At 32.9% G+C, this 20,243-nt stretch overlaps 2 protein-coding genes across 5 annotated transcripts; one reads left to right on the forward strand and one right to left on the reverse strand.

Moving 5' to 3' along the window:
• Window positions 1-1,782: 1,782 nt before the first annotated feature.
• SPL7 (squamosa promoter binding protein-like 7) lies at window positions 1,783-9,994 on the reverse strand. 2 transcript variants are annotated; one of them, XM_088216484.1, is made up of 11 exons: window positions 9,930-9,947; window positions 9,262-9,823; window positions 8,430-8,599; window positions 8,036-8,247; window positions 7,885-7,959; window positions 7,659-7,766; window positions 6,305-6,422; window positions 4,576-4,711; window positions 3,410-3,569; window positions 2,529-3,107; window positions 1,783-2,363 (listed from the first exon to the last, which is right to left on the reverse strand). In XM_088216484.1, exons 2-11 carry the CDS (start codon window positions 9,780-9,782, stop codon window positions 2,064-2,066), a joined length of 2,379 nt encoding a protein of 792 aa, XP_088072610.1. In that variant the 5' UTR covers window positions 9,783-9,823; window positions 9,930-9,947; the 3' UTR covers window positions 1,783-2,063. The 2 variants fall into 2 exon arrangements, with proteins under 2 accessions (XP_088072610.1, XP_088072609.1); XM_088216483.1 differs by having other exon boundaries at window positions 9,262-9,994.
• Window positions 9,995-13,156: 3,162 nt separating this feature from the next.
• Window positions 13,157-19,291, forward strand: SCL28 (SC35-like splicing factor 28). 3 transcript variants are annotated; one of them, XR_015818013.1, is made up of 7 exons: window positions 13,157-13,487; window positions 13,939-14,016; window positions 15,412-15,576; window positions 15,690-15,751; window positions 15,832-15,871; window positions 17,550-17,790; window positions 17,886-18,019. XR_015818013.1 is itself a non-coding variant. In XM_022049275.2 (7 exons), exons 1-7 carry the CDS (start codon window positions 13,312-13,314, stop codon window positions 19,050-19,052), a joined length of 750 nt encoding a protein of 249 aa, XP_021904967.1. In that variant the 5' UTR covers window positions 13,158-13,311; the 3' UTR covers window positions 19,053-19,291. The 3 variants fall into 3 exon arrangements, 2 of the variants coding, with proteins under 2 accessions (XP_088072611.1, XP_021904967.1); XM_022049275.2 differs by lacking the exons at window positions 17,550-17,790; window positions 17,886-18,019 and adding exons at window positions 18,471-18,689; window positions 19,043-19,291 and having other exon boundaries at window positions 13,158-13,487; XM_088216485.1 differs by having other exon boundaries at window positions 17,550-18,019.
• The last annotated feature ends 952 nt before the right edge of the window (window positions 19,292-20,243 follow it).

Here is a 20,243-nt window from a genome sequence, read left to right on the forward strand (position 1 = left end):
CCGCTAGAAAGCGCAGTGAAAGAGGCAATGTTTCGAACACCAATCCGGGATAAAAATCTCTCACCTTTTTCTCTTGTTATGGTAAATTAAAGCTTAATAATTAATAACGGTGTGTTTTAAAACTATTATAAGTCTCTAATTAATTGAATATATGTCACTAGTGGAGCTGGTAACTAATCAATGTATAATTACCCTAGCTGTGTTGCCTATTTATTCCTATACTGTCTAAATTGATATTATTTATTGATTTTAATTATTTTCTCGTATATTGATTTCTTATATGTTATTCTCACATATTGACTGATTTGAAGTAAATACTCTTATTATGTTTTCTTAATTGTTTGTATTGTCTGTTTACGTGCCGTACTATTGATATTTAAATATGAAATGGTTATGTATATTGGTGGTTGATTAATGATGTAGATATATATAAAGGGTTTATTGAGTATCATGCGAAAGGGTGTACGAACCCGGTACATAGGGCAAACCCTACCGTGGACATTATCTCAGTCGGACGGGGTTAAGAAGTCTCATACTAGAAAGTGTTGAGAAATATTGTTCACCCTCATACCGATTGAGGTATTAAGGCGATGGTACATTTTGGCACCAATTACCGGATAGGGTATGGAAACGGCTGGTTAATTGTTAAATTGGATATTGGGTACCGGTAAACAGGTAAGAAAGTAACATTTGTTATCATTGTTCCGTTAAATGTGTAATAAATTGTTATCTTAATTATTGCATTCATAAGCCAATTTTGGGAACTTAAAAGAGTAGGGATGAAATTTACGTTTTTATATTAAATGAAGTTATTTAAAAAGAAAAATGGCTATATTGGTTATTTTATTATTTTTTTTACCCACCGTTGGTTTTCTGCATCAATGTTAAGTGCTGATATTTTTACTAAATTAGTGCAAGTCATCTCTTTTATTTAATAATTTTATATTAGAAAGATCAAGATTTGGATCCTGAATCGTAAGAAGGTTGTGACTAAAAGTTGCCTCCCGCATCCCATTAGAGTTATCCAGTAGAGGTTAATCCTATAAGATTTTAATTTTTTTTTTGTTTCTATCTGTTATTTTAACTTCTTTAAAAGAGACATTCCTGTAATTTTATTGAGCATTCTAATTTATTATGCAAAGAATGTAAACCCTAAACTACTAATTATTTCCGCTATTATTTTACTAATTTAATATTTTTATTTTCAATAAATTGTGGGCCTTTGCATATGCAACACTATATTAAGATTACATTTTACACTCAAATTTGTTTAATTTGATTCGTTTAAATTCAATCCAATACAATTCTTTAGTTGAAATACGAATTCGAGTTGAAATAAATTTGGGTATGACCTTTCAAAACCTGTTTGAACCTGAGCTACCGTATATGGTCTTTACTTTTTCATTATTATATGTATTTATATCTATATTAATAAATATATTTTTAATTTTTTAATAAATATAATCATATTTATATTAACATAACAACATGACCGAATTGTATTTAAATTAAATAATGAGCCAAAAAAATTTCAAACCTAACGTGAATAGAGTCAGAGTTTATTCTTCATAAAAACGAATCAGATTTGAATTTGGGTAAAACCCATTCCAAATCCATCCCATTACCCATCCTTATACAATACTAATTATCCGATTAATATTTTGATGCATTAATTATTATATCAAACTAGTTTTAAATTTACAAATGAATTGCTCAAAATTGGTCTCAATCATAGTTTTAAACAACTGAGACATAAAATCTCAATCCGCAAGGCCCATACTGTAATGATAAAAGAAAAATGCTTGTTATTAGTGTCCAAGCAGACCTGGAAGACAGAGAAGATCAAACAAGCCGTAGAGAATGTCCTTTGGCAGAAACAGGCCAACATTCTTGCTTCCAAATCCTCCCCCCCTCCCCCAACAACAATTGTCAAGCATCAGATGTCCGGTCACTCTGTTGGGAGAATTTACATGCTGGAGATTTTGAGCTGCTTAATCTGTTAATATCCCTAATATACAAATATACACACAGAAAGTGTTCCCTGGATTAAAGATGTTGAACATCTAGAACTTGTCAAACAAACACCTACGTATTGACACTGCAAATTCACCGACCTTGTGAGGATGGAAAAGAATTGCACATACTCCAAAACAAACAGCAACTACAGAAATTAAAAGTATAGTAGGACGGGATCTGAGAACTGTGCCGGAAAACACATGGCCACATGACTTTCTTGGCCACTCCTTGACAACGTCCACATCCATAACAACCTCCCTATTTAAGAGCGGGTCGGTCTCACTTCTCTCTGCTGTAGTTGATACCACCATCATCCCCAACTTATAATCTCCTCTTGTTGCTAAATCCTGTTAATAAAACAATAACATAATTAATTACTTGGCATTGTTATTGTTTTCACAGAGGAGGTCAAAATTTGAAAGTTATCAGCTGAGTATAGCATTTTTTTAAGTTTGGGCCAAAAAAGAAAAAAAACTCTTATCCTAAAGGTCATGCTCAGCATAATTTCTCACCTGATCTGTAGCTGGAATAGTAGATCGGATATCATCCTGGGAGGAGCTTTGAGAACCATAGTTAGTTTCAGCCATATCATACTCTGGACGCAGAACTGAATCAGCGCTTCTTTTATCTTTTTCGTTAAGAACCTCTCTTGCAGAGTTCATGTATTGCTGTAATAGCCTTGCATCATCATTACTACCGTTATCATCTTTACTGTCTAATTCCATGTTGCCTATCAGAATCTTTATATTTTGAAACACTTTCTCCAATATAGTGACTGATTTGGTATGAATCAGAAAGCTCAATAAACAATTCAATCTTTGAATCTGACAAGAAGCAATAGTCTGTTGACTACTTTCGGAAGCAGGTTCCTTTAGTAACCATGCTATATCTAACAAAAGTTCAGAAAATGCTTTTTGCCTCACAATAAAAGTCTCACATGAGTTTGGCAACAAATTCTTGGCTCCAAATTGTTGTCCCTTTGGAAACAGTGATGTACCAAACTTCTGCTGTATTGACCTAATTTCACAACAGGTCTCCTCATCTCCAATGAGTACAGGTATAAAATTTGACAAACCAGATTCATTTTCTACCTGCATATGATGATTGCGGGTGAGAGAATTCTTGAGTTGCTAAAAGTTCAAAAAAAGAAAAATTAGTACTGCTAAGACTTCCAAAAACTCATAATTTCCTGTAAAATTTGTCAGGAACTCCTAAAAAGAGTGAATTCAAAGCCACAAAAGAAATAGACTACCAATACCGGTGACAAAAGACCAAAAGAGTTATTCATAATCAAAGGTCTTTTACTCACAAAAAAATATGAAAAACAAACAATGCACATGAAATGAAATAAAATAGAAAATATAAAAACAGAGAACATGTCAGAAGCATATACCTCAATAAATGCAGGACCAAAAAGATTCGGCTCAGTCTGATGGATTCGTATTTTGTATAGCTGATGATCGAAACTAGAAGAATTGCTTTCAGCCTCACCATGTAGAGATGCAACAGAATAACTATGCACCATATACTTTCCAGCAAAAGATACAAGGAACCTGCCATCATAACCATGTTCTTAAGCAATAATTATTTCCATGTTCCATCTGAGGAGATTCAATATCATCATTGCATAGCAAAATGACCAAATAATACACTAAAAAAATAATTCCTTTTTTTCTTTCAGGATGGGGAGAGAGAAACATCAAGGAGGCTCACATATCCCAAGTTTCTTTTAAGTTTGAACTAAATTAGTTCCAAAGGTAATTGTATAAAGGCATCGATTGATAATCCTAGGAAAAGAAACAAACAGGCTATTTATCATTTTGCATGAATATCCAGTAGCAAGACTTCCTAATATGCTTCACCCGATACATGTGCCAACCTTGCTGCCAGTGCATAGCATGAACTTGTGAGAACTAACACTACAACATCATTGGAAATGAATTAATTGACCAAGTTTAGACAATCACGACCCTCCAACTCTTTGTCGTGTCATTGCGAAGTCAATGTCTCTTCCTTTTTCGATGTTCAACCTCATCAAAAATTTCAAAAAGTAAAACCTGGCATTTGAGAATGCAAAACAGAGAGGAAAACAGTTTTCACAATAACAGAAGCATCTTTGCATTCTTTTTCCTTTCACTTCCTAAGCATGGCATATGAAGCACAAAAATATGCTTCATCCTGGCATCACTTGATCCTATGGAGATTTGATAAATCCCCATAACAGCAGATTGTTCTAGAATTGAAATCTTATTTTTAAGAAGTAAAATTTTGACAACTCAGAAGCTCAGATTGAAAAAAATATTCAATACCTATGCTTCAGTGCAATTAACGTAGTCAAGGATGTTGACAGAAAAGAGTGGCAATCATGGATGTATAATTGACAGCGTAATTGCAAAATGATTTTCAGCTCCAATGCATCTACTAATTAGGCAAAGAATCATTTTGAACCACTATAAAAAAAAAAAAAAGTAGAAGTATATTTCAAAATTACATTCCTGCATAGATGTGCATTTCCAAAAATTTCTTGCATACGGGTTTGAGAAAGGTGAAATGCTATACCGTAATTTTGGTTGCAGCAAATTACTTCCACAGGCAACGAACTCTATCGGCTTCCCAGCCTCAAAACACATAGGATAAACATAGTGAAGCTTAGGAGCTTGCATCTTCACATTGACTTTCATTACAGAAGTTCCACCTATAGACATTGAAGGGCTTTGGCAAGTTAGAAATTCGGAATAAGCAGAACATCAAACCAAATACCATGAAGTAATAATTGTAGTCACTAACTTATGAAGTAAGAACTGGTTCAAAAGTCAAAATGAAAATTTAAAGAAGCCATGTAATTAGCATCATTTAAAGTCTAACAAAACCAGTTAGCCAAAGAGAATCAGAAACTAAGGTTCCTTTTATCTATGTCCCTTTGGATACGTCCAATAAAATTGGAAAGATCTTTTTAATCTATGTTTACTCAAAAAAACAAGAACTTCTCATTGAAAGAATTCATAAATATAGTTGGGTTAACAGAAAAATAACCATGCTAACATTCTCTCATGCCAAAAAGAACATTCCTAAGTTCATGTTATAAGTTCCTGTGAAAGAACTGAATTTCAAACAGTAAAGCGGAAAGCGGAATTATTGATGGGAGCAAATTTGTAAAACAATTATAATCAAATGAAGAGATTTATTAATGATTACAACAAATTAGCAGCTAACAACGCTAACTAAACCTGAAAAATAGATGAGTAACGTGAGCAGAAAGTTCGGGGAAAAAAAAATCAAAATTTCAGCTCAATAGTCAATAATTTAGGCAGGCAGAAACAACTAACATCCTTAATACGCTATAAATGAGTTGATGGCTGTGACTTGTATCATTTCACATTGAACTCTTCTACTTGTAATTTTGTCACTGCCGTTTCTTCCTTTCAGTATAGGTATTGTTGATTTTAATACCCATTGCAAACAATTCTTTGTTACATAAAAAAATCGGGAATCAATAGAAAGCCTTATGCATAGACAGCACATGAGAATGGCTGCTATGGTCCCAGATCTATAGTAAATTTATGGGTTGACTAAGGCTGAAATCTCAAAGCAACCAGGCTGCTTGTTTCTCAGATTTCCTCCCCCAGGGACCTATGTTAAATTTGGGTATAAGACTCGTTGGAGAAAACCTTTTGATCTCTTACTCTAGAACCTTTTGGCTGAAATTATTCCAATCAGCGTATTGCTAAAATCTAGATATGAATAAATAGGAAAGATTTGCTGACCTCTTCTCATAACCTAGGATCCGATAACCATGACTTAAGTTCATGGTTTTTCAATATTAACCACAATAGCTTTTTAATTGGCTTAGGATTCTAAGGCATTCATTTAAATAACCGAAAAATTAAAGAAAAAACTCTTAAGTAAAAGACATCTAACCTATTCCAAAGACAGCAAAGAATTCAATGCAAACTCTCTTTGCCCTTAATTGTTGTTTTTCTGCATGCCATCCATGTATTCCTCTCCATGCTTGTAAACATTAATGTTTTTCCTCATATAATCAACTACAATAATTGCATACTCTTTGCATCAAGCATAAATCTAACAAGAACGAGCACCAAAATGACCCAGCGCCAATTGATTAGACAAGAACCATTGAACTCTTACAGAAATAAATTAAAAATGAAAACAACAAAAAGTATCCATTTTTAAAAAATAAATAAATAACAAAAAAAAAGTATCCATAGATGGCAAAAACACAAAATAATACATGAAAAAAAATGTTAAAACATGGATGTCATCAACTTACCTTCAATAACACGAAAAATCATATGGTTTAAATAAACAGTCACGGAGCCTCTTCCAGATAGCATTTTTCCGGGTTTAACAATAAAGTCATGTACATATGCCACAGGATCTTCAAATAACTGCTCAATGTCACCAAAAACTATGTATTGATATTGATTATGCAACATTAATTTAAACATTGATTAAAGAAACAAAAATGTAAAAACAAGAATAATAAATTGGGAGATGGGAGAATTAAAACACTGAAAAGATATGTCCTTTATTGCGTGAATAAAATATAAGCAGATAAAAATCTTACTGTATTATTTGTATGGCAATAAAATGTATCCTGTAGAACTGCAATAAGTAATAGAGTTTTCAAGATTGAACATGTTCATCATTTGCTAAATCAGTTTTAAGTTTGCATGAAGACATAATATTTTTCAAAAATCCAAGCAAGTCCAAGATTGTGAAAGAATATACCTAAATCTACTAGTATTATATGCCATGCAAAAGGCTAAGGAAAAGACAGCAAATTAATTCACTTTCTTTGCTTGATAGCGAACAAATAGTAGGAAAAAATTGTAGAAAAGAGCTGTTTCCTTTCAATATTTTTTTGAGATAGAGGAAGAGAGACTAACTGCTAGAGTGATTCTATAAATATACATATATATACAGTGAGATAAGTGTATGTATATGCATTCATGGAGCAAAATTTAGGGCATACAACATGTAAGCAACTCGTGAAGGACATGCATAGGTAACAATTATATATGCCATGTGCCTGCAGCTTTTGTACAAACAAGCATTAGCCATCTACACTACGTGATGATATGGCCAACTATGAGCTCACAGATTAACTACGGACATTTTGGCTTCAAAAATCTTTGTGAAGCAGACAATTAAGACAAACCCAGCATGAAACAGGATGCTAAAACTGGAGAGAATATAAAACATAAATTAAAAATAGTAACTATGTCTGAGTACAAGTGATTTCTCCAAAGGATTTCACTATATTATTATCTTATTGTCAGATAACTAAATCAAGACAGAAAATCTTCTTGCATTGATACAGATATGAACATGAATGTCCCCTTTCTTTCAAAATTATTCATCATCTGCAGATTGTAGTATTTTTTTTCCTCAACACAGAAGAGTGGAAATAAGATTAAGGTTTACTAGATTCACTAGTAAATAAAAAAGAAAAAGCTAGCCTTCTTCTAACAAAATGATAAGTTACAGTTTTCTTTGATTCAGAATTAAAATTCAAAAAAATAAGGAAATTGTATAAACCATATTCAGCATTTCAACAGTCAATTATAGAAAATAGAAAACCAATTATATTGTAGTCAAATAAGCATCTGGTGAATCAATACCTTTACCCACATATTCTTTGGCATTGCAATAAAGACAGTCAAAATCGTACATCCAGGACGTATATAACCTTCCAGCTCAACAGGCATGCTTGCCAACCATTCAAATATCTACAATTGCATTCAACAATGTGTTAATCAGTTCCAAATTTCCATGCATCTCTGAGGGAAGAAAGGGACTTGCTTTCCTCTAAATACTAAACTGTAATAATAATTCGTTAAAAAATACTTGGTGTCGAAGTCTTCTTGGAAACTCTGCTGGATTCCAATCATAAAGCTTGAATGATATCCGACCTGTCGGACACTGAAGACAAATAGAGAGTGAGTACACCAACACACTGAGAAAGTTACGCAAGGAGAAACATTCAAGAGAGACCCACCAAAGTTGAGTAAGCACTTTTATTGTCACAGTAGGAAGAAGAAAGTGAATATTTTGCATTATCTTTTCCTCTATCCATTGATGTTTCAAGGGAGAGCGCAGAAGGTACGACAGTCTTCAACATAGTCGCTGAATTAAGAGTGGAAACATGTTGCTCTTCAAGCTCTAACAATGCTTCTTGATCAGCAATTGAATCACTTATGCATAAGCTATCTGTATAGTGGGTAAATACATGGAATTAATCTCTCCAAGAAGGGGAAAATACTGGGGCAGAGGGAAGGAGACACAGGGAGAGACAGTAAAAGGAAGCTAACTGAAGATAAAATTTACAAAGTAATAAATAAACTAACATAGAAACTCAATCCATATAACAACACCAAAAAAGTTTATTATACCTTTTCCAGCATCATCATCACAATTGATATCTTCATTCTGCAAGGCCCCTTGTTCCATATCAACTGAACCTCTAGAACCAGCAGGTTTTCTTCGCCTCCTAGTATTGTGGCGCTCTAATTTTCTTCGGCAACTCCTTTTACCTTCATCAAAATCTGATAATACATGAAACCTGACAACACAACCAGTTCAGGTAACGAAAACAACAGAAATATATAAGCAGAATATATTTCGCTCAGAATAAGATTCAAGCTATCTCCTCGATTAAGATTCAAGCTGGTGGGAAGTGGCATGTAGAAAAATGCAAAACCACAATATGCTTGCAGTTTGGTTCAGTCAATAGCCAAAACTTAAATATCATGTCCCTAAGTATCCGTCAGAATTTGCAGACCCTGGATTGGATACTGTAGACTAAACAAAATGCAGACTCTCCCCCACTCTCTCTCTCTCTTTCTCTCTCTCTCAAGGAAATACAATGAAAATGGGATGATTCTTTCTTCTCAAACGAAATAATTACAAACATGTTTCCTTCAAGATTTATTTCGCAGAAATGCCATCATAATCAGAAGGTACCATCACGGGATGGGCCAAAGTACACTTCGACTTAAATGCGTGAAACCTATCTAGCAAGAAACGACCTCCATTTGTCAACGATGCATGCTTACGAAAATTTGCACCATAAATCATAACATAATTAAAAAAAAAGTATAAAACCCTAAATCCCCAAGCAAATTTAATCAACAAATTATGACGTACATTTAAACCATAGTTTCAATGTTAGCTGAAATTATATATCTATTTAGAAAAAAGGCATAAAACAGAACTCCCGCGTACTTGCCACACTGTTGACAGTATCTCCTGTTCTCCCCATCAAGCAAAACTGAGCTGGCGTTCGCGCACCGGAGGCAAACCCTATGCCTCCTATGATACCCTTTCAGCTCGCTAATATCTACCTCGCAACCAGGAACCTGACAGCGAGCCTTGCTGGAACGGCCCCCTACCCGCACTTTCCGCGCCCGCTTTTTTCCCGGAAGTTCTCCCTCCTCCTCCTCCAGCTGTTCATCGACCTCAGGACATGAGCAAGGAATCCGACCCGCAAGAAAGTTGGAACATAACATCCTTGGATCACGCTTTCTGACCCGAACAGCCCCCGGGGGTTCCGATTGAGTTTGCGGAGGAGGAGGTGGAGGAGGAGGAGTAGGAGAAATAGACGGTGTAGGAGTTAATTGCTGTTGATCGGAGTCCAACGAGATGGAGACGTGATCGTCCACCGTGAGGTCCAGCAGATCGCCCCAGTCCCAAAGAGCGGAGGAATAGGAAGGATCTTCTTCGGTTCCCACAGGGTGCACATCCATTTCGTGAAACCTGGGTTGCTGCACACCGTCTGGCGATGGCTCTGGAGGAATGGAAGGTGAAGGTTGTTTCATAAGTATGTAAAATAAAAAAATTAAAAAAAAAAAAAAAAACCCCTAGGTAGGAGATGGTGGTGAATGGTGGTGGACCTCGGGGTGGTGGTTAGGCGGTTGGTGACACCGGTGGTGAGATTAGTTCAGAAGTCCAGGTTTTGGTACGTGGTGACTCAAAGTCGTGGATCTGGGAAAAAGAAAAAAAAAAAAAAAAAAAAAAAAAAAGAAGAAAAATAAGAAAAATAAAAAATCTTTAAAAGAAAACAAAAATGAGGTAATTGTGGCAACATTTAATTAGTGGGTAATTATTATTTAATATTTTAGAAAGCCACGCGCCTCGTCGAGAATGCAGGGTACTGTGTAATAACGTTGAATATTGGTTGATAATTTCATTATCAATTCACTCAAGAGTCCTTTTTTTTTTTTTTATATTCGAACTTATTTAAATTTTAAAAAAATAAATAAATTTACAAATAAAATTAAAAAAATTTAAATTTATTTTAAATAAGTAATTTCCATCGTGAATTTTGATAAAATCGAGTTTTAAATAATTTACAATCGGTAAAGATCCGGTGGGGTCGCGTGTAAGTGAAGCGTGTGGGTATTAGAGGGTGAGACGTCGTTGTCAGGCTGTGTAATGAAATGACTCCCAACAATAAAGGAGGCCAACTTTTCTTGCGTTCAGTAAAAGGGAGGCCTGTTTGGTTACGATCCACCATGATTTTAACCTGCTATTAATCGATTTTTTATTTCATAATTTTCTTTTAAAATTATTTTTTTCTGGGTAAAAAATTTGATTATGAATTTATGATGTTACCTTTTTGGCCGACAAAATAATTATCTAATATTTATAATTAATTAGCATTTATATATGATATAATTATATATATGTTTCTCGGTTATATTCATTTTTGCAGTCACTTAAAATTCAATTAAAGCATAAATTTTATATATATATATATATATTCATTTTTTATGTTTTCTTTTCTTTTCTATTTAGCTATAGCATCTGAATTTTATTTTTGAGATTTTCTTATTTGAAGAAGTGATAATTTTTTTTTTATTAAAATGTTTATAAAGTCTGTATAAAAAATAAATATATTAAATTTTTACTAAAATAATTGAAAGTTTCAACCAATAAAAATTCTAATGAAACTAAAAAATGATAAAGGTCTAATATAAATTATTTATTTTTTGATACCCTCCTACGAATTCTATACATATAGATTTTGATTATCAACTCATATATATTAGATCCAATTATTTTTACATCATGCACTCAACTGTGACAATAAAACAAATGCACCATATAAAAACTCAAAGTCCAAATAGTATATCTCATCTATTCTTTAAAAAAATATATCATATTGTTTATACATATATAACTAAATTTGTTATTGATGTACTTAATAATTGTACTTTATTAGATAAGATAAATAATACATACATCACCTTCAACCTGAAATCTCAAAACCAAAAATTTAATTTGATTATACATCTATTAGCTTGTTTATATAATTATGAAACTAATTACAATATATATGCAAATCGTTTAAAAAATCTTTTGTTAGAAATTATGTACATCTCACAATCTCCTTTCATAATTGTTAAATTGATTACAAATATTATTATGATCGTTTTTGAGTTGTGTTGTTTCATAATAAAGAAATGTATATTTATTTTAACTATTTTATTTTAAAGCTATAAGTTAGCAATGGATATGATAGAATTGTTTGACCCATTTTGAAAAAATTCACTTCTCAAGTTAAGCTTTCACCTTACTTTATTATCACTTATAGTAATATGTTTATCTTTTGTCTCTTGTTATATCTTCGTGAATGATTAACTTTCACAAGTTATATCTCCACAATCTTCAATAAGGTGATCTTTCAACACCTTATTTACTTATTATTTGTACAAAAGTATTCTCAAATTACTATGAACAACTAAAGATACTGGACTAATTATTAGTATAAAGATTGTTCAGTATCTTATATTCATCTTATATTTGTTATTTGTTAATGATAACATAAGATTTGGGTAGACCAAAATTGAAGAAATTGAAGTGGTGAAAAAAACTTTGACAAAGTATATGAAGGTTTTGGGTCAATTTATCAATTTACTAAAATCTCATTATTTTTCTCCGAAAGCCCATGTACTCAACAATATAAATAACTATGTGATGTTTTGGGTGTTCATAGGGTAGAGACGCATGCTAAAAATTTAAGGATTTTGATAATGGTTGGTCGATCTTTGAATGAGATTTTTGGGTTCGTAACAAATAGAATGATAAGAGAAATTCAATAATGGTGACCATCTAGTTTCTATAAGGTTGAAAGTAAAGCACTTATTAAACTATACTTCAAAATAATGAAAATAATATACATACTGATTTAAGTATATATACATATATGTATAAATAACGACATAAATTTTATGAATGCGAGATTAATATTTTTCTAATAACAATAATAATGCATTTTTTAAGATTGTCTTTTCTCAGTTTTCTCATAGAAATTTGAGTCAGTTATATCTTTAAGATAACTGACCAACAGTAATAATACTATCAGTTAATAAAACAGTAAGATAATATGATTTTAATCTTCTTAATTTTCGAATTTTAAGATTATATTAGAACAAAATAATGTCAGGTGAATATTTGAATTATTTTTTAATCGAAAATTTATGAGATAAGCTCTTATTTTTATTTTTTTTTAAAAATTTATCTCATCAAAATTATTTTTTACATTTTATTTGATTAATCATGAGTAAAAAATAAGTAATTTAATTAGTTATTTATGAACCACTCTATTTTTAAAAGAACTTTATATTTCTTTAAGTGTAAGCTACAAATGTATTCCCATTAGTGGAATTTATAAATGTTTCATTACAAAAATATGTTCTTTACAATATTACTTGTGAGCTACATAAAGCCTATCCCTCCCTCCAATAGTGTGTTTTTTTCCCTCGCCAAATAAGCTTTTGCATTTGGATAAATTAATGTTTGAAAGTGAAGGTTATAATACTATTAATTATTAATTAAAATGATAATTTTTGATATTTTAAATCATATTCTTTAAAATTTTTTTATAATATATATTACAATTTTGTTTTTATTAATAAAATTAAAATATGAACTAAATTCAGATGAGAAATAATTTTGAAAGACAAATAATTTAAAACTTATAGCACAAATTAACAATTCCATAAAAAATGTCGGCCCAATGCCATCCCCAATTTCGAATTTTGCAGGCCCATTTAGCCCAAACACCTCATCAAATTCAGCCCGCCCCGACCCGAAATGTACAAATTCAGAGCAAGGCCGCTCACTGGGACCGGAGCACTTATCCTTCCCTCCCTTCAACCAAAAACCTTCGCGACGCTTCAAGAGTAGTTCTATTCGTCTGTGTTTAGGGTTAGGGTTAGGGGTTTGTTTCTATCACTTCAGTTCGTTCATATCGTTTATAGTTGAGGAACAATGGCAAGATACAGGAGTCGGAGCAGAAGCTACAGCCCTCGTCGCCGCAGCAGGACTCCCCCACGCGGCAGGAAGCGGTATGACGATGATCGTTATCGTGACAGCCGGTCTATCAGGGACCGCCGCTCTCCTGCTCCATCTGGTTTGCTTGTCCGCAATCTTCCTCTTGACGCCAGGTTCTCTCCCCCTCTTCCTCTCATTCTCACTCGCTCTCATCGCCGCAGTTCAGGCAAAGTAGCATGTGGTTATATTCTCATATAAGAAATATACACTCACGTGTTTTCTCAGTGCAGGATATTGTTGTTTGCTTGAATTACGTGTTGTACACTGCAGTTTGCTGCGAACTAATTGTTAGAATTCGTATTTTGTACTAATCAATGGTTTTTCCTATGCTCTTGTGTGTGTGTGTGTGTGTGTGTGTGTGCGTGTGCGTTTTTTATTTTTATTTTAAATTTTTACGTGGAAATTGAATGTGTTTGAATGTTTCATATTTTATTGAACAGTTTAGTTGTTTGGCCGCTATAAAATTGGCATTACCTTTAAATTTTTTATAAGCTCTTTTTAGTTTTGTCTTTGGGCTTCTTTGCAGATTTAGTATTTGATAGGGATTTTGATTCTGATATGCAGGCCTGAAGATCTTAGGATTCCTTTTGAGCGCTATGGTCCAGTGAAGGATGTCTATCTTCCAAAGAACTATTATACAGGGTATTCTTGCATTTGGCCTACCCCAATGTATAATTGTGTTCTGTATGGTTTTGCTGCTTCCTATGGTCAATTTGTTTATATCTATGTTATCTATTTATTGTTCATTTTTGTGCTGAGTTATTTTTGTCTAGAATGCCAATTGAAAATTCTGTTACTTAAATTTCACATGCAGGAAAAAACTATTGTAAGATACATAAATTTATTAAAGTTTTATCAACTTGGATTTGGGAGACTGTTTAATCCTTAAGATTCACGAATTTTGGTTTAGCGAAGCTATAAGGGTATTAAAGATATAAATGATTGTTATGGCCTCTAATTTGAGTTCCAGAATGGTCTTTGGGACTAGAATAAGAATATTCACCTCCTTTTCTTCCTTTCTGACCTATTTTAAAAAATTGGTATGGGCTCATTGGAGAGAACCCTCCTATATCTTTTAAGTTTAGAAGGAACTCACTTTCTTGTTGCAGACATATGCCTGACTATTAAATGGCCTAAGATTGACCGCGTCCGCTTGAATAGCTGTCAAACATTGAAGGACTAGAATTTTACCTGAATTATGATAGAAACGTTTATGCTGGAATAAAGAAGCTTTCTTGACTAAGGGACAAGATAGGAGAAATATGTTTTTTTTTTTTTCAGAAGAAGATGGTAGAATTATGTTTATTTCTGTACACTTAAAGTTTTTTGGTTACATGATGTGCATGTTCCCAAGTGCAAGCAAACTGTATTTGATGACTCTGGTTTTTAGTACTCCTGGTCAGCTAGATAGTTGTAATAAGACAAGCACATGCACTCTTGATTTAGCTGACATTCTAAAGTAGCTATCAATATGATTATATGATTTTAACGAGCCTAATGGCCATCGGCTCTATTCAGGAAAAAGTCTCTCCTTATTGTCAGTTATAATTTTGATTATTGTTTTGATTGGCTCACTTTAAATCGAGAAATATCATGCAGTTAGAGAAAGTTTGTGTGAACGTAATGAAGTTGATTTTTGATTAAGGGCTAGCTTGTACTCTTCATAATTAACAATGCCAAGGTAAAAAAATGGCAATTTTGTTTTCTTTTTCTTGTGACTTCTATTTTTGATAAAGCCATTCTGTGTCATGCATCACACAATCTTATGACTACTATGCTCTATTTACTTGGCACAAGTTGAGTTGGCCCATAATGAGGGTACTGAAATCTAGTTCATTCTTAAATGGATACTTTTTGCTATGCCCATTATATGAATTTTAACAGTTTGACATATGATGTGGGGTTTATCCAGGTGAAGAAAAATGATCATGGTGAAGATTGGAACTTTTACTTTGTTGAAGTGGAAATAAACAATATTGGTTAATGAGCAAACTTTTTCAGTGAATAACTATTGCATTATTTAATCTAAACTTGTAGTGAACCTCGGGGCTTTGGATTTGTGAAATTTCGCTATGCTGAAGATGCAGCAGAAGCAAAGCAGCGAATGAACCATAAAGTTATTGGTGGGCGTGAGATAAGAATAGTTTTTGCTGAGGAGAACAGGAAAACTCCTCAAGAAATGCGTGTGAATTCCCGCACAAGGTGTCAGAATATTTCTCTTTCCCTGCATATTTTCGTAGTAATATCCTAACCGATGTACCTTCCTAGAATTGATCTTAACAAAATGGTTTTTGACTCTTATGCTTTATGTGAAGTGGTCGACATGGAGGAAACAACCGGAGAACACCGCCAAGGTCCCCAAGGCGCAGATATCGCTGTCAGTAATTTTTGATGTTGTGTAAAAAAATAGTGCTTATCTGTTTTAAAGTTATGGTAACCCATGGGATTTTTTGACAGCTTACTCTCGGTCACCTTCACCAGCTAGGCATGATTCAAGGTTTGAATATTACCTGCTTGAAGATTTTTCAGATTGTGTTTTTTCTTTTTGTCTTTATCATTTCTTGTTACCTTTATTTTCATTTTTCCCCTATGGGTTCCTGAGTTACTTTTTAATGTTAGCAGACATGTGCGTCCTTGCTAATTGGCTTCAAAGACTTGCGTTATAATATGAGAGTTAAATTTTTGAGAAGGAAAATTAGTGTTTTATATGAAATTTGAATTGTTACCATGGGAAAGCAATATATAATTTTGTATCTGAGGCTATCCTTTTTTAAATTGTCATCATGAGAAGATATTATATAATTGAGACCCTTGCTTTGTATATTCTTTGATTGGATATGGAGGCTTTTTAAGCCTTCTGAGTTAGGAATATAAGCATTAGGTCGTGCAGATTCTGCATTTGCTCAGTCATCTGAGATGGAGCCAAGGGGCAGTTGATAGACACTTGGCCTTTGAGTTAGCTGGTACTTCTCCACCTCCACAAGTTGGAGGTTGGAGGTTCAATTAGTGCCCATGGAAATGGAAATTGTGTCTCTATTATTGGGCTTGCAACAAAAGCGGCGGGGGGAGGGTATCTACTTGGAGGTTCAAGTAGATGCCCAATAGCTATCCAGTTATACATTATTTTGTGTTAGTATTTCAAGACATCGTTCTTGTGGTTTCAGCTCAGATGTTTGTATCCTTGGATTGAAAACTTGCTACCTGAAATCACATTATTTGGTATCAGCTGCCTAGTCATCTATTGGAAGTTATTTTTCTTTGAAAGGAAAATTATTGAAGTTCTTTTTCTGGATAAGGAAAGAATTATCATTGTAAACAAGGACCTAGAAGAAGTGCTGGTGGAGGTTGGTACTGATATCTACTAAAGTCCTTTTGGTGCCCTATATTTAATAGGCATTGTTACTTTTCAACTGAGACTTTCAGTAAGAGTTTTATTGCTATTTTACGTTCAGTAAATTCAAGTTAGATATGAGGATATTGTGTTTTCAGGATGATGGCTCTGTTGCAGTTTGTACAGATCGTATTCTGGAGTCAACTTTTAGGCATTATAGTCTAGGTTGATTATCCTATATAGTTTGGGCCAGTACTTGTTGCTAGAATTATTCTTCTGTCTTTATTAGAAGAACTTTGTTTTTGTTTTAACCATCAGTAGCAGTGTGCTAGTTTTGCCTTTTCCCTCGAAATAAAATAGCATAGCACACTGCTACTAATTTTTTTTAAAATGAGTAGCAGTGTGCTATGCTATTTTATTTCGAGGGAAAAGGCAAAAATATGTTAATGAATCTGTTTGGCATCTCAAATTGAACTTTTGGTGTGTTTCTTTCCATTTGAATTGATGGCAGCTCGTTGCTTATAAGATGCTGTTAACCAGTAATGACAACCTGCTGGCTGAAAGTGTGAGATGCATTATTGAAATCCTATCAAACTAACAGCATTTTATCAGCTTGAAGTTCTTTTTTTAAAATATTTCGTTTTAGGGTGTAAATGTAAAAATCGCACTGGATAATACCAGGAAGGTCAAGATAATGTCCTGTTGTTTTTCACTTGTCCTTCTCTTCATCTCTCTCTTCTTTGTCCTAACTAAAGTTCGTGCATCGTAATGTTATCTCTTGGATGTAATTTATTTCCCGTTAATTTGAATAATATGTTATCTGCCAATGGCCTTGTTTATGCAGATAGTAAACTGAAAGGGAGCCTATAAAGATTTCTGGATTAATAAAGATTTAAAGAGAAAAGACATCATAAAGTGATGGACAGCATGCTTATCTTTGTGCAAAGCCACAAAAAGTATTATCCAAAATATCACTTTCGCCAGCTGTTATCCACGCATGGCTGGGCTGTTCTTTGATTTTTGGTTTGTGAGGCTTGCTGCCATTGAATGAAATGACTAGCTAAACTTGGTGTGAAAGCTCATGGGTATCTCATCTTTTTCTTCATCTGTAACCTGTGAAGTAATTGTTTGATTAAGAAAAATTGTAAACTTGATATCTTGTTTTCTATATACCATCCAGTTAGGAAAGAATATAAAGCCTATAGTTGGTCAAACAAAGAATCATCTTCAAAGAATGGAAGCCATTCAAAGTTTTTACTGGTAGAGAATTTGTTCAAGGAAAAGATAATTTGAGGTTTAGAAAGTTGGGGCAAAGAGAGCTTTGGAGTTGTCCGGTGCAGATCAACCTGTACAACATTATAGAGCATAAATCTCTCCGTATATGGATCCAAGTATCATATTTTTGTTCAGAAACCTGAAAAGAGGTGCAGGTAAAGGTCATATTTTGGTTAACTAGATTTGAAAGAGGATGTAAGTAGAAGATTTGTCATCCCTACTCATTTCTGTTTCAAATTTGTGATTGATCTAGTGCAAAAATGGCTTTATTTTGAGGTTTCTGAGAGGTAATAAATTGGTACTTTCTTTATGTTGTGTTGAATACTGACTTAATTTGTACTCAATGGTCGATGCATGTACTTTTTTTCTTTTGCTTATTGATGGATCTACTTTTCATTTATAAATCAATTTTGGATTCTTTGATGTTAATTGAATATCTTTTTCTTTGGAGTGAATCTCTTGTATATGGTTTTTCTTGTTGCTGTGACAGGGATCCAGTGCCAAGGAGCCGCTTCCCACAACAATCAAGATCTATCTCACAGTCACTTTCTCCACATGATGAGAGGGTTTTCAAGTCGAACCAGAGGTCCCCAAGTTCAAGGGAGAATGGTCAAAGTCTGCACCATGAAAGGGACTATGTACCCAGCAGGTCAAGGAGTCCAAGGGGTATTAGTCGCAGTCCTTCAAGGTCTCGTTCACGATCGTTTAGGTAGGCATGACTGCACATTGTTAACAGATTGATGTCCGGAACCTAGAAGCTCTTTGATAAAAGTAAAATTTAGTTGAAATCTAGGTCTATATTTTTATCCAAGAATTTAAGAGTCCGCAGTGGCTTCAAATCCTTCATTTTTTTGGATTTTGCTCGTACACTGCCAATATTTGTTAGTTTAGGTTTTTGTGCAAGCTATATTATTATATTTTGTAGCTTGGAAAATTCATATCTGGCTTGTGCATGCTTACTGATCCAGCATAAGGACCATCAGTATGGACTCTCTATCTGCATTTATCTGTCTTCATCATATATTTATACATCGTTTTAAGAGATCGTTGTTCTTCGTGCAGCCCGCATTGATTGCTGGATTGCTGTTTGCTGATCGATGGTGCTTGTTAGCGTTGCTCCTGTTAGGTAGTGTACTTCTAGTACTAGTATATCCAGATGAAGGTTGTATCTAGAAATCTACCAGGTTGTCTAATGGTGGATATAGTTTCTTCTGTGCTTTTTGCTGGAAAAGGTAACTTCTGATGGACGTCAAACTCAACTGTTTCTTTGACTATTTTGTTATATGTTTTAGTTGATTGCCTATTGCCAAACTTGCTATTAGTGTTTTATTTTGGCCAAATTACCTTTTAAGATGATTAGTTAAAGGATTTCTTTTTAAAGGACAACATAAAAGGAAGTGAAGGGGTTATATATATACATGTATGTATATGTATTTTAAATAAATAATAATAAGTAATTCATTAAACAATAATTAAGTAATATTTTTAACTAAGAATCAATATTGACGGAAGAAAGTGAACATTTGTATAGAAACTGTACAGCTTAGCAAAAAGTTAATAAGCCCAAACAAACAGGTGTAGTAAATTGTTACATAGATTATATTACTATGAGCATAATCTTTTGGTTCACAATCTACATATGCATGTAAACTTATAGCAACGAATTATAGTTTATTATATTATATTTATAAGTAATATAGGTAGTTATTATATGTCATAATATTATCTTTAGATATTTGTTCAATATATTAATTATTTAATGAGAAATTAGGGAACAAAATAATAACATACCTTTTATGATATGTTTTATTATATAATTTTATTAAATAAAAATAACTTTTTTATAATCTATTTCTTATATATAGAAATAATACTCTAGTTGCCATATATCAGAATTTTTAAATAGATTTTTAATTATATAAACTATATAAATTTAGAACTGTATCTAAATCCAATTCAAATATAATTTTCAAAACATATGAAAATTATTTTTAAAGGTGGTATGTAATTGAAAGTTATATAATCTAAATAAGAATTTTGTTTTTCATGTGTCAGTATTATTTTTTAAATAAGAATTAAATCTTATCAAAAAGTCTTTAAATATGAAAATTATTTAAATATTATCAAAAAGTGTGCTTGACTTTTTTAACAAAAAAAATTCTATCTCGTTTTCAAAGTAATTCTTTTCAATGTATAAATTATGTTCTAAAAACTATTTGAATCCAAATTCAAATGCAGTTTATAAGATAGTTTTGTATGATTA

The sequence above is a fragment of the Carica papaya genome, chromosome 3, assembly GCF_054855325.1.
Source record: "Carica papaya isolate Zhongbai chromosome 3, ASM5485532v1, whole genome shotgun sequence".
Classification (NCBI taxonomy): Eukaryota; Viridiplantae; Streptophyta; class Magnoliopsida; order Brassicales; family Caricaceae; genus Carica; species Carica papaya.

Excerpts from the sequence above, each read along its gene's own strand:
- SPL7 (XM_088216483.1), bottom strand. The coding sequence starts at position 9,854 with ATGAAACAACCTTCACCTTCCATTCCTCCAGAGCCATCGCCAGACGGT. Across the intron at positions 7,767-7,884 it reads CAAGAAGACTTCGACACCAA|ATATTTGAATGGTTGGCAAG; the intron begins GTATTTTTTAAC and ends ATGCAATTGTAG. Across the intron at positions 4,712-6,304 it reads GATTTTTCGTGTTATTGAAG|GTGGAACTTCTGTAATGAAA; the intron begins GTAAGTTGATGA and ends CAATGTCTATAG.
- SCL28 (XM_022049275.2), top strand. The coding sequence starts at position 13,312 with ATGGCAAGATACAGGAGTCGGAGCAGAAGCTACAGCCCTCGTCGCCGC. Across the intron at positions 13,488-13,938 it reads AATCTTCCTCTTGACGCCAG|GCCTGAAGATCTTAGGATTC; the intron begins GTTCTCTCCCCC and ends TCTGATATGCAG. Across the intron at positions 15,872-18,470 it reads CCAGCTAGGCATGATTCAAG|GGATCCAGTGCCAAGGAGCC; the intron begins GTTTGAATATTA and ends TTGCTGTGACAG.